General features: G+C 35.3%; 2 protein-coding genes across 2 annotated transcripts; one reads left to right on the forward strand and one right to left on the reverse strand.

The window, feature by feature from the left end:
- LOC123602542 (olfactory receptor 52E4-like) lies at window positions 1–939 on the forward strand. The gene has a single exon (XM_045487029.1). It carries the CDS (start codon window positions 1–3, stop codon window positions 937–939), a length of 939 nt encoding a protein of 312 aa, XP_045342985.1.
- Window positions 940–11,637: 10,698 nt separating this feature from the next.
- LOC123602543 (olfactory receptor 52E8-like) lies at window positions 11,638–12,579 on the reverse strand. The gene has a single exon (XM_045487030.1). It carries the CDS (start codon window positions 12,577–12,579, stop codon window positions 11,638–11,640), a length of 942 nt encoding a protein of 313 aa, XP_045342986.1.
- Window positions 12,580–15,042: the final 2,463 nt, after the last annotated feature.

The raw sequence follows: 15,042 nt of genomic DNA on the forward strand, positions 1-15,042 counted from the left end.
ATGTCCCCCTCAAATGATACCAAGCTCCACCCCTCCTATTTCCTCCTGCTGGGAGTTCCAGGTCTTGAACAGATGCACATCTGGATCGGGTTTCCTTTTTGTTCTGTGTATTTGATTGCCCTTGTGGGGAACATCACTATCCTGTTTGTGATCAAGACTGAACGCAGCCTTCATCAGCCTATGTTTTACTTCTTGGCTATGTTAGCCTCCATTGATCTGGGCCTGTCCACATCCACTATCCCCAAAATGTTAGGCATATTCTGGTTTAATTTAAAGGAGATTAGCTTTGAGGGCTGTGTCGCCCAGATGTTCTTTATTCATATATTCACTGCCATGGAGACTGTCGTGTTGGTGGCCATGGCCTTTGATCGCCATGTTGCTGTCTGCAACCCTCTGCGATACAGCCTGATTCTCACTAACAGAACGATTGGTCTCATCCTTGTTGTTGTGTTTGGTGTCAATTTCATTTTGGTTATCCCTCTGGTGTTTCTCATCTTGAGACTTCCCTTTTGTGGACACCATGTAATCCCCCACACATACTGTGAGCACATGGGAATTGCTCGCCTAGCCTGTGCCAATATAAAGGTCAACATGATATTTGGATTAATTCTTATATCACTGGTGTTTGTTGACGTGGTTCTGATTGTCATCTCCTATGTGAGAATACTCCGAGCTGTCTTCTGCCTTCCTTCCCAGGATGCCAGACTCAAAGCACTTAATACATGTGGCTCCCATATCTGTGTTATCCTAGCCTTCTTTACTCCAGCTTTTTTCTCCTTCATGACTCACCGGTTTGGCAGGAATGTTCCCGTATACATTCATATTCTCCTTGCCAATCTATATGTGGTTGTTCCACCTGCCCTCAATCCTGTCATCTACGGAGTGAGGACCAAGCAAATTCGAGAAAGGGTTTCAAGCATCTTTTTGAAAAGAGGCTGACATAAGCTGTCTCAGATATTCATTTTAATCTAGGTAAAAGAGATTGTGTTTCTCAACTACAGAATCTTGCAACAGAAAAAAAAGACTCTAAACTTAGTATTATTTCATTAATAATATCCCTAAATATCCCATCTAGAGCATATAATGGGATTAATGTCCAAACAATCACTGTGAAAATTTATGGAATACCTAAAGCTTTGGACAACTTAGTTACAAAATTTTATTACTTTCCTGTATAACCTCTACAGAGCAGGTCTTATGGACACGACTATGTGGAATAAAATGCTTCTTTTTATTTGCAAACAGTTAACTCTGCTGGTCACATTACCAAATATATATATATATATATGTATATATATATATATATATATATATACATATATATATATATATATACATATATATATATATATCTACATCAAGGACTATAGGCATTAAGTAGTTGTGACAGATTCTTTCCTTACTTTCTTAATTGCTTATTTGTTTTTATCCATAGTTTTATTGATACTTTATTATATGCCAGAAACTTATAAGTCATAGAAGTATAAAAATAAAAATATAAATGGTGTTTCAAGGTCTCATAGGAAAAAGAATTAGGAGAAATTTTCCCATGATTGACTCTGTGTGGAATCTTCCCAGACTCATTATATCTATGCAGATCTTCCATAAGTGTCTTACTGTTCAAAGTGAACTAGTCTGTCTGTAGATGCATGTATATGCAATACTGCAACACTTATAGAAATATAAATGTATTTATATTTCTATCAATCTCTATCAGTGAAGGGGGACTTCACAGAAGTATCAGTATGGTAAGGAATTTAAGATGCTCAGGAATAATACCTCTAAATGGGTGAATTCCTATACATCTCAATTATATTCTCAAAGGTCGAATCTAATGCCATAGATAGTAATTACTCTCAGATTCATGAACTTTAGATATTCATTCATTCATTATTAAGCACTTTGGCACTTTTTAATTTTCACTTATTCCTCATGGCTTATCAGATAAGCCTCAGTATCCTATGCTCATTTTATAGTTTTTGATCAATGATATGTATTTGGCCAATGTTTATTTCATGGTATCTTGCTGCTCACATCTTAGGTGCTTAACAATTTTTTTCTTTAAAAAATTCATCTTCCAAAGAAGACAGAGAGATGGCCAACAGGTGCATGAAAGGTGCTTAGCATTACTAATAATCACATAAATGCACATCAAAACTACAGTGAGATATCACTTCATACCTGTTAGAATGACTATTCTCAAAAGACAAGAAATAACAAATGTTAGTGAAGATGTGGAGAAAAGGGAACTTTTTGCTCTGTTGGTAGGCATGTAAATTGGTGCAGCCATCATGGAAAACACTACGGTGGTTCCTTAAGAAATTAAAAATAAAAATTATTCATCATGATCAAGTGGGATTCATTCCTGGGCTGCAGGGCTGGTTCAACATTCACAAATCAATCAATCAATCAATGTGATATGTCACATTAATAAAAGAAAAGATAAGAACCATATGATCCTGTCAATCAATGCAGAAAAAGCATTTGACAAAATACAACATCCTTTCTTAATAAAAACCCTCAAGAAAGTCAGTATAGAAGGAATATACTTAAACATCATAAAAGCTATATGAAAAGCCCACAGAATATCATCCTCAATGGGGAAAAACTGAGAGCTCTCCTACTGAGATTAGGAACACGACAGGGATGTCCACTCTCACCACTGTTGTTTAACATAGTGTTAGAAGTCCTAGCCTCAGCAATCAGACAACAAAATAAAATAAAAGCCATAAAAATTGGCAAAGAAGAACCCAAACTTTCACTTTTTGCAGACAACATGATACTCTACCTGGAAAACCCGAAAGAGTCCACCAAAAGACTCCTAGAACTGTTAAATGAATTCAGCAAAGTTGCAGGGTACAAAATCAATGTACAGAAATCAGTTGCATTTTTATACACCAATAATGAAGCAACAGAAAGAGAAATCAAGAAACTGGTTCAATTTATAATTGCACCAAGAACCACAAAATACCTAGGAATAAATCTAACCAAAGACGTAAAAGACCTGTATGCTGAAAACTATAGAAAGCTTATGAGGGAAATTGAAGAAGACACAAATAAATGGAAAAACATTCCATGCTCATGGATTGGAAGAATAAATATTGTTAAAATGTCAATACTACCCCCCAAAGCAATTTACACATTCAATGCAATCTCAGTTAAAATTGCACTGGCATTCTTCTCAAAGCTAGAACAATCATAAAATTTGTATGGAACCACTAAAGACCCCGAATAGCCAAAGTAATATTGAAGAAGAAAACCAAAGTGGGAGGCATCACAACCCTAGACTTTAGCCTCTACTACAAAGCTATAATCATCAAAACAGTATGGTATTGGCACAAAAACAGACACATAGACCAATGGAATAGAATAGAGACTCCAGAATTAGACCCACAAATGTTTGGCTAACTAATCTTTGATAAAGCAGGAAAGAATATCCAATGGAAAAAAGATAGTCTCTTTAACAAATGGTGCTGGGAGAACTGGACAGCAACATGCAGAAGAATGAAACTAGACCACTTTCTTACACCATTCACAAAGATAAACTTAAAATGGATGAAAGACCTAAATTTGCTACAGGAAACCATCAAAACCTTAGAGAAGAAAGCAGGTAACAACCTCTTTGTGTCAGTTATATCGCAATAAAAATATTAGAAGATATTAACAAAAATTTTTCAAGTACAACATACACGTAGTAAAATTAAAGAATCTTACACATGCAACTTGATGGACTTTTTATGAACATATAAAATATATAGGGTCCTGAACTTTGGAATACCATTCTTTAAAGTGTCTAAGTCCCTTTCCAGTGGCTGGGGCTAGTTACTCTTTCCCAAGCTCAAAGTATCCCTCTCAGGCTGCTTCCTTGTTTCTCCACTTTAGGACACTCCTTTTTGGGATACCCCATAACCCAATAATCTGCATTCATTGAACTCTGCATTCATTCATTTGAACAGATGTCCAGAGAGTTCCAGGGGAAATGCCTATAGAGTTTCCCAAGGCTTTTTGAATAGTCCCAACTCTAGGGTGGTATCCTGGAGAGCAGATTGCTCCACTGGGTGGTGCAATATTTATTTCATGGGATTGCTAAAGGCTGATCTACCAGAATGGTACTGGCATGCTGATTTAGAGTGATTCAAATTGTATATGTGGTCAGGGTCCCTACAAAAATGTTTTCTGAGTGCCTACACTCCTTGTAGGTAGCCCAGAACATATGTCACCACTGCTTAGAAGAAAATATGTGGCACTAATAACAACCCAGAATACTTCATGCCCTTTATCAGTCGATTACTTCCAGAGTTCATCATTTTTTGTATCTACGACTATAGATTGTATACTTTATGATTTTAATAGTAATTAAATAATATAGGTCTTTTGTGATGGCTTATTTCACTAAAAATTATGTCTGTGAGATTAATTCATGTGATTGCATTTAACTGTAGCTTGTTACTTTTTATTGTTGTATAGTATTCCATTTTATAAATGTACCAAATTTACTTAATAATTCTGGATGGACGTTTGAGTTTTATCTCATTTTTTACTATTTTGAATATGGTTCTTATTAATATTTCTCTACATGTTATTTGACAGACATTTGCAATCAGTAATAATTCCTGTGTATGATTGCTAAGTGATTGGGATGGTATGTTTTTATCTTTATTAGAAAGCTCCAACAGTTTTTCATATATATATATATATATATGATTTTACACTTTCACCTGTTACATATAAGCCAATTGCTGCACATCCTTATCAGCACTCTTGGTTTTGTATATGTGTTTATGCGGGGGTAGGTATGTATGTTTATTTGCTTCCATTATTTGTTAGCATCATGTAATGCTATTGGATGTGGTTTTAATATACATTTCCTTAACACTAATAATGTTGTAAAAACTATAGCTATTGGCTACTTGGATGTCCTCTTTAGTGGAACATCATTTTATTTAAAGTCTGTGTCCATTTCCTTAGAAATGTGTTATATTTTTCTTAGGAAGCTGTAAAAGTCTGTGTATGAATCCTTTCTTAGATATATCCCCTGAAAATATCTGCTTCCACTATATGAATTGACTTTCTACTCTTCATATGGAAATTTTGAGGAATACAAGTTTTCATGTTCAATGAAGTTGAATTCATTAATATTTTCAGTTAAAGTTTTTGTTCTTTGTGTCCTGTTGAAGAAATCTTTGTTGAACTCAATAACATGATGATATTCTTTCAAGTTAGTGTCAATATCATTTTTAAATTTTTTTTTTAATTTTTTTTTCAACGTTTATTTATTTTGGGGACAGAGAGAGACAGAGCATGAACGGGGGAGGGGCAGAGAGAGAGGGAGACACAGAATCGGAAACAGGCTCCAGGCTCTGAGCCATCAGCCCAGAGCCCGACGCGGGGCTCGAACTCACAGACCGCGAGATCGTGACCTGGCTGAAGTCGGACGCTTAACCGACTGCGCCACCCAGGCGCCCCTCATTTTTAAATTTTTTAAAAAATTCTAGTTAATATACAGTGTAACATTATTTTCAGGTGTACGATATAGTGATTCGACACTTCCATACAATACCTGATACTTATCATGACAAGTGTACTCCTTAATCCCCAACACCTATTTAACCCATCTCTCTGCTCACCTCTCTTCTGGTAACCATCAATTTGTTCTCTGTAATCCAGAACCTATTTCTTGGTTTTCCTCTCTCCCCCTCTCTCGACCTTTGCTCATTTGTATGTTTCTTAAATTTCACATATGGGTGACATCATATTATATTTGTTTTTTGATGACTAATTTATTTTGCTTAGTATTATACTTTCTAGCTCTATCCATGTTGTTGCAGATGGCAAGATTTCATTCTTTTTTTATGGCTAATATTCCATTGTATAGATATACCATAACTTCTTTATTTTTACATTTATGTCTATGATCTATCTGGAATTGATTTTTGTGTTTGATGTGAAATAAGGATTAAATTTTCTATATGAATATCCCAGTTGATCCAGAACAATTTATTGAAATGTCCTTCTTTTCCATATTGTACTTCATGACACTTTTGTTGTAAATCAGATATTAGCATATAGATAGGTCTTTTTCTTGGCTCACTCATCTACTTTTCTATCCATGTGCCAATAATTTACTGTCCAAATTACCATAATTCCATAATAACAAATATTGGTATCTGGTAGGATCTATACATCATATCCAGGAGTTTGGATAAAAATAAATGAAGATTCCAGATCCTAGGCCACATCAAAGTTAAGTAGGTCCATCAAAGCAGCAACACGAAGTGATCAGTGGGAAAAAGTTGGCAATCATTCCAGATTTTTATTGACATGGGTTATCATATTTACTGAAGGTGACTGGAGGGGAATGAAAAAAAAGAGACTAGGAAAAGAGGAAGAACAGACAGAAGTTTAAATTCCTTACTGCCCCAACTGGGGTCTAATTCTAATTCTTTTAGTAGTCCTGCAAGGCAGAGAGTTGGTCCCCAATTCTGTTCCACAGTTTCAGCATTTGAAGGAACTTCATCTGCTCCTGCTCTAAGGTCCAAACACTGCTTGAAATTTATCTGATATAGCATGTTAGAGGCTTGATTCACCACTTCATTTTACCAAAACCAGTTGCCTTCATCTGTTTGCATTTAGCTGTATCCAATTTTTATGGAACTGTGCAGGAAGCCAACCCCATCCCTAAGTTACCAGACTGCAGGGAATCAGTCAAATGATCCCTGCCCTCCTACCCATAATATATTTGAGATTTCTCAAGCTTCCCTTGGAACTTACTTTAGATTTCATAATGCAGCCAAATTTTCCTTTATAATAATCTGTACCACATATTTTTTATACTACCATTCAACACTTCATCCACCTATCCATCCATTTAAATGCCAGTGTTAAATATGTCAAGAAGTGTCCAGGAACTGAGCATTTAATTGCTGTACCCTTGTGGAGTGCATTTTATAGAGCAGATTCTATGCTAGGTCCTGAAATTCTTATACCAGTGACTCTTAAATATCCACTTAATGATATAAAATTAACTTCTTTGACCCTGAATTATTTTTTTATTCTATAATTTTTATTAGCAAAGGCTAGACATAACTTAGAAGACTGAATACTGAGAAAATTTTAACAGTATGTCATATGTCAATAACATGTAATTATAAATAGCTGTGGGAGGACAAAGAAACATGCTTAAATAGCTATAAATAAAATAAAACTAGCATGAAAGCTGGTCTCTGGGAGGAGGAACAAGAGAAACAAAAGTCTTTGAGGTGAGTATTTATACAATTTGGTAAGTATTTGTAAAAATGGTTCTTCCACATGCAAACTCCTCATCATCATATACACACAGACCTTACACATCCCACGAAAATTAACTCGAAATGGATCACAGACTTAAATGTACAACACAAAACTATAAAACTCCTAGATGATAATACAGGAGAAAACCTAGCTGACCATGGGTTTGGTGATGACTTTTTAGAATCAACATCAAATGGAGAATCAATAAGGCTGGAGTTTGTTAAAATTAAAAACTTTTGGGGGCGCCTGGGTGGCGCAGTCGGTTAAGCGTCCGACTTCAGCCAGGTCACGATCTCGCAGTCCGTGAGTTCGAGCCCTGCGTCAGGCTCTGGGCTGATGGCTCAGAGCCTGGAGCCTGTTTCTGATTCTGTGTCTCCCTCTCTCTCTACCCCTCCCCCGTTCATGCTCTGTCTCTCTCTGTCCCAAAAATAAATAAAAACGTTGAAAAAAAATTTAAAAAAAAAAATTAAAAACTTTTGTTTTGCAAAAGACAATGTGAAGAGAATGAGAAGGCAAGCAACAGACTGGGACAAATATTTGCAAAAGATACATCTGATAAAGGACTGTTATCTGAAATATACAAAAACTCTTAACACTCAACAATAAGAAAAGAAACAACCCAATCAAAAACTGGGCAAAAGACCTGAACAGGCACTTGACCAAAAAAGACATGAGGATGGCAAATAAGCCTATGTAGTATATTCCACATCACATGTCATCAGGGAAATACAAATTAAAAGGACAATGAAATACCTGTCAGAATGTCAAAATCCAGAATATGAACAAAACCAAATACTGGCAAGGATGTGGAGCAACAAAAACTCTCATACACTGTTGGTAGGAATATAAAATGATACACTCAGTTTGGAAGAATTTGGAAGTTTCTTACAAAACTAAACAGATTCACCATGTGATCCAGCAATTTCACTTCTTAATATTTACCCAAAGAGTTAAAAACTTATGTCCACATAAGAACTTGCATACGGATGTTTATAGCAGCTTTACTCATAATTGCCAAAACTTGGAAGCAACCAGGATATCCTTCAATGGATGAATGGATAAATAAACTGTGGCACATCTAGACAATGGAATATTATTCAGTGATAAAAAGAAATGAGTTGTTAGGCCATTAAAAGACATGGAAGAAAATTAAATGCACATTACTAAGTGAGAGAAGCCAATCTGAAAAGCCTACATACTATGATTCCAAATGTATAACATCCTGGAAAAGGCAAAACTATGGAGACAGCAAAAAGATCAGTGATTGTCATGAGCTGGGGGTGGGGAAGAAGGGAATAGCACAGGAACACAGAAGATTTTTAGGACATGAAACTATTCTGTATGATTTTGCAATGATAGGTGCATGCCATTATACATATGTCCAAACCCATAAAGAGTACAGCACTGTGAGTGAACCCTAATGTAAACTATGGACTCTAGGTGATAATGATGAGTCAGTGCAGGTTCATCAATGATAACAAATGAGTGATGTTGACAATGTGGGAGGCTAAGCATGTGTGTAGGCAGAGGGTATAAGAAAAATATTCATAGCTTCTACTCAATTTTTCCATGAATCTAAAACTTCTCTAAAAATAAATTCTATTGAAAATATGGTACTTGTTCCGATTCTGTGTCTCCCTCTCTCTCTGCCCCTCCCCCGTTCATGCTCTGTCTCTCTCTGTCCCAAAAATAAATAAACGTTGAAAAAAAAATTAAAAAAAAAAAGGGGTGCCTGGGTGGCGCAGTCGGTTAAGCGTCCGACTTCAGCCAGGTCACGATCTCGCGGTCCGTGAGTTCGAGCCCCACGTCGGGCTCTGGGCTGATGGCTCAGAGCCTGGAGCCTGTTTCCGATTCTGTGTCTCCCTCTCTCTCTGCCCCTCCCCCGTTCACGCTCTGTCTCTCTCTGTCCCAAAAATAAATAAACGTTGAAAAAAAATTAAAAAAAGAAAATATGGTACTTGTATTAGCATTTTAAAAATTTACAAGATATAATACACACTTAAAAATATTAATAATGGCTTCTCTTTCTTCTAATTGAGTAGGAAAAGTTCTATTTTTACTTCTTCAGGTTTTAAAAAAAATTTTTTTTAAGATAGTACTACACAAAGGTAACCAAGCAAATAAGCATGGTAAAACTCCAGTTTCCAGGCACAACTAGTAAGCATATAAAGATTATATTAATGACCTAGACTAGGGCATTGCAGCAGAGCTCTCCAAATACCTACTAGAGTACATATTCACACAGTAAATGTAAACCCTTTATGCATGTTCAGTGAATAAATTTATATTTAAATATTTTAGCTTATAATATTCAATATTCATTATTAGAATATTTTATGAATTATATCCAATAGTCTAGAAATATTTATAATGGCTATATTTACGTAAATGGAATTAGTAACAATTTGTTTTAGTTAGTGCTCACTAATTTTGCACCATTTTGTGTTCCTATTTTTAGTTTATTTCTTGCTTAACTGAAATATGTTTGACTAGTTGTCTCAGGTACACAAGTAGTATAATGTATGAGGTATAAATCAAAAGTTTTTATTTCCTTTATGTGATTGTGTTAAAAAATTAAGATCATGTAGATTCATCAGGTTGTTTTCAGTTCAGAGCTATTAAAATAAAGCTGCTATGAATATCCATGTACAAGTCTTTGTATGAACAAGTAAGGGATAAATACCTAGGTGTATACTTGTTGGTTCATAGGATAAGTGTATGTTAAATGTTATTTTTAAAACTATAGAACTGTTTCCAAAGTCTTTCTTCCATTTTGTACCCACCTAGATAGAAGTGCATGAGAGTTCCAGTTATAGCACATTGGGTATGGACAGTCTTTTGAATTTCAGCAGTTTTATTATAATGGTATCCCATGTGGTTTCAATATGTATTTCCCTAATGACCAGTAAGGTTAGCATATTTCACGTGCTTACCGACCATTCACATATTTTTTTTGTGTGTGAAATATCCATTATAATTTTACCTTCCTTTTTTTTTAATTGGGTTTTTACCTTTTTATTATTGACTGTAAAAGTTCTTCATATAGTCTACATACAAACCATTGTCTATGTGTTGCAAGTATTTTCTCTCCGTCTGGACTTGCATTTTGCATTTTCTCAGTAGTGTATTTTGTCTTTTTTTAAAGTTTTTATTTAAATTCCAGTTAGCTAACATACAGTGTAATATTAGTGTCAGGTATATAATATAGTGATTCAACTCTTCCACACAACACCCAGTGCTCATCACAATAAGTATACTCCTTTTGAAAACAAATATACATATTTCTTATTTTTATGGAGTCCTTACAGTCATAGTAAGGACTTTGTAGGCCAGGTGATCAATGGGTCTCCAAAACCATTATTGTGGTTCTTTCTCTAGTTCCAGAATGCATAATGTGAATAGATATACTCAGCAACTGGCAGAATCTCTCTTGCTCTATGAAGGTCAGTCTTTGTTCTATGCAAGCCTTTAACTGATTGGGTAAGGCCAACATATATGCAACTAGTAAGATTTAAAAAATTCTCATTAAACTTGTGAGTTGACTTAGGTGAAGCAAAAGTGTTTTTCCATATTTTTAATCATTCACAACAAAGATGAAGTTCATTCTGTACAACCTAGGAAAGGTCCTAGGACTTGTGCCTCATTTTTTTTTTATCTTTCTACATTTACCTGTTCTGTTTCTTTTTCCTGCTATATTTTACCTTGACCTTACTTAAAGCCTAAAATGAGTATACCCTGTGAAGTCCCACGAGTCCTTTCAAATATTTGACTCTATGTAGTTGCTGCAGTTGCTATTTCAAAACTTATAAAAATGGAGTACTACAATGATGTCTATGGTGTTTTGTCGATTATTTTCTTCCCTGTGGTTACATGATTAAGGAAGCCAACTGTACCATGGGAGAAATAAAACCAGTATTTGATTTCTTTGACTGTTGTTCCAGGAGCCCATACCCTATAGCATGTTTAGTCAGTCCCATTACAACCATGACTGTGCTTGGCAGCTCAACATTCCTCTACCATAACCAGTGAATTCTGTAAAGAGACTAAACAATATTATGTGGAAAAAAAAATAGTACTTGAGTTGCACTAAGACTTTATCCCTAAATCCTGATGTTAATGAGTTACAGAAATAAGTGACCCCTATTTATTTAACAATAATGTTTATAGTTAGTCTAGGAACAACCATCTGCTATGTAAACTCATCTTTAATTTGATACTGCACATAAGTGAGGAAACATTATGTTTAACATCATATTCTGTAAAGCATTTGCTCTATAGAAGCTTAACAACCCTTCCCTCTTTTAAGGAAAACATTTTGAAGACTCTTTCCAAGACAAGAGTTTAGAGTCAAACTTCCTTAAAAAGGAAGATCATCACCACCCGTTCTCGGATCTGCTTAGTTCTCACCCCATAAATAATGGGGTTAAGAGCAGGTGGGATTATCACATATAAATTTGCCAGGAGGATGTGGATATAACGTGGAATATTGTGGCCAAATCGGTGAGTCATAAAAGAGAAAAATGCTGGAGTGAAAAAAGCTAAGATGACACATACATGGGAACCACAGGTATTAAGAGCTTTGAGCCTGGCCTCCCAGGATGGGAGTCTGAAGACAGCACGTAGAATCTTCACATAGGAGATAGCAATCAAAATAACATCCAGAAGTATCATAGAGATAAGAATTAATCCAAATAATATATTGACCTTTATGCTGACACAGGCCAGACGGGCAATGCCCATGTGCTCACAGTAGGTATGGGGTATAATATTATGTCCACAGAATGAAAGCCTTAGAAGGAGAAACACAAGTGGAAACACCAAAACAAAATTTTTCAACATTCCTACTCCAGCAATAATACAAATAGTTCTGTTGGTAAGGATTGTGTTGTATCGAAGAGGGTGGCAAATGGCAACGTAGCGATCAAAAGCCATGGCAACAAGCATGAATGTTTCGAAACCTGTAAACAGGTGTATGAAGAACATTTGAGCTAAGCATCCCCCAAAGTCAATCTCATTGAGACCAAACCAGAATATGCTCAGCATTTTGGGAATAGTTGCGGTGGAGAGGCCCAGGTCAGTGAGAGCCAACATGGCCAATAAGTAGAACATGGGATGGTGAAGGCTGTGCTCAGTCTGGATCACAAAGAGGATGATGCCATTCCCCAGGAGGGCAATCAGATAGACTGTACCAAATGGGACACCAAGCCAGAGCTGCATATTTTCCAGTCCTGGGATTCCCAACAGCAGGAAAGATGAGGGGTGAAAACATGAGGTATTGGCTAGAGACATACTGGCAAAGGCTTCTGATAGTCACACTCTCTTCATCTTATATAAGGCTCCTCAACTCCTCATCAAAACTGCTAATATTGAATAAGAACAAAAGAGACGTCAATACTATATTTTCTCTAGGAATACAGAAGAAACATCATGTTTTCCCTATCTTTTCCTCTCTTTTACTTTCATTGATACATACATATTACAAATGAAGGAGAATATTCCTTAAGAAATGAATGGATATTTAGATATTGGATGTGAATTAATTTTAATTTATTAATTTATTAATTATTAATTATTTAATAAATATTTTTAATAATTATTAAAATAAATATATTTATTATTTTAATTAATTTAATTTAATTATTAATAAAATTATTAATAAATTTAATTTATTAAATAATTAATTTAATTTAATTTAATTTAATGTAAATTAATTTTAGTGAGAACATTGACTAAGCTAGTTGATATGAGTCTATATTAGCCTCTAACTACTAAAAATATTTAATTATACATTGGGAGAAGATCTGTATACACTGATATCCCACAGATAAATGATCACAGTCCGTGAGCACTGACAATACTGTATATTTCAGAAGCATCCTTTAAGATCATTTGTTTAAAAACAAACAAAAACCAGAAACAGACCCATAAGTACAGAGAACAAACTGATGGTTTCCAGAGGACAGGGTTATGGGAGGATGGACAAGATAGGTGAAGGGAAGGGGGAGATACAGTCTTCCAGGGGATAAAAGGTATAGCATAGGGAATATAATTGTGGGTATATAACTGTGGTGGCAGATGGTAGCTATAGCTTTGGTGAACATAGCATAATGTATAAACTTGTCAAGTCACTATGTTGTACACATGAAACTAATGTAACATTGTATATCAACTATAGTTCAGTAAAATAATAACAGGAAGAAGAAAGTTATAGATCATTTGTTTAACTAGAACAATATACTCCTCTGTGCATTTCCACTTACAACCATTGAACTTTTTTAAAATACCTTTTAATGTTTATTTATTTTTGAGTGAGAGGGAGACAGAGCACGAATGGGGGTAGAGAGAGAGGGAGACTCAGAATCCGAAGCAGGCTCCAGGCTCTGAACTGTCAGCACAGAGCCTGATGCGGGCTTGAACCCATGAACTGTGAGATCATGACCTGAACCGAAGTCATACGCTTAACTGACTGAGCCACCCAGGCGCCCCTACAGCCAATGAACTTTTATTTCTGCTACTTAATGTGGTCTATGTTTCTTCCTCAACTTGTTTATAAATAACTTTCATCAAAATATAAGCATATTTTTTTTCTAAATTTGTGTTACTTTTGTTATCAATGGATGAGGACATTTTCTTTAGTTTTTGAAATAAAGACCTTGCTTTAGGAAGCCATCGAGTTCACAAAATTCAGTGTAAATTGATTAATCTTATATATAAAACCACTGTTTATAGAAAGATTGGCTGAAGCTTAAAGCATTGACTGAACCATTCAGGCTCCGCATTTATTTCCCTTATTCCTCATAGCAGACAAGTTGGATTCACTTTATTTGTAAAGAATCCATACTATTTCCAACTTTGTCCCTAAATGGGAATTCATTATTATTATTATTATTATTATTATCATTATTATTATTGCTATTAGAAGGGAGAAAACAATTTCAGAAATAATAGTATTATATAAGCATTTAATATTATTTATTTCAGTTTCACAAAGAAATTTCAGACAAATTACACCACTTGTTACTCACATCAGCCACACAGAAAAAACAGGACAGATTCCAGCTCCTGAATCAATGAATGTCTTTTATGTCTGGATCACAGAAGCATGTCTCCATCCTCAAAATGACTGCTTGGTTGCAGTCACCAGCTCTTAGATCTGGTGTTCATAGGTTTCTGCCCAAATGCATGTATTTATGGAATTTTCGTATAGTCTCAAGGGTTTAGCCCTTTATTCAGTTTCTTGAGCTACTTTGCCCTCATAATCAGCACCCCTAGGTTTGTTCCCAATTTCCTCTTCTTCATTCTCTACATCTCTTGCATATTTTACTAATATAATTGCTATAAATTACAACTCTAAAGAACTGGGAACCAAAGATGAGTGTCTCTTAATTATAATCCATAAAGAATAGCCCTTTGAAGAGGATGAAATAGTGTTTATATGAGAAAGGACCTCTTCTTACAAGCCAAGGAAGTTAGGATGTTGCACAATATACTATGTACTTGGGATTACAGACAATCAAAGTAGATTTTTGAGAATAAAAGAGAAATGATTCTGTGAGAGAAAAGAGAGGAAGATGAAATCCGTAAAGGTGGAAATATGCTGTAGGAGAGATCCTCAAGACAGCTGTGAGGAAAAGGGAGGAGGAACCTGCATCATCCTCTTATCAATTCTCTACATCTTACCTTAGTTACCCACTTTCAAAAAGGCCTTCACTGAATTCAGTGGACTGGCTTATAATACTCTCTCCTAAGACC

The sequence above is a fragment of the Leopardus geoffroyi genome, chromosome D1 (genome assembly GCF_018350155.1).
Source record: "Leopardus geoffroyi isolate Oge1 chromosome D1, O.geoffroyi_Oge1_pat1.0, whole genome shotgun sequence".
NCBI lineage: Eukaryota > Metazoa > Chordata > Mammalia > Carnivora > Felidae > Leopardus > Leopardus geoffroyi.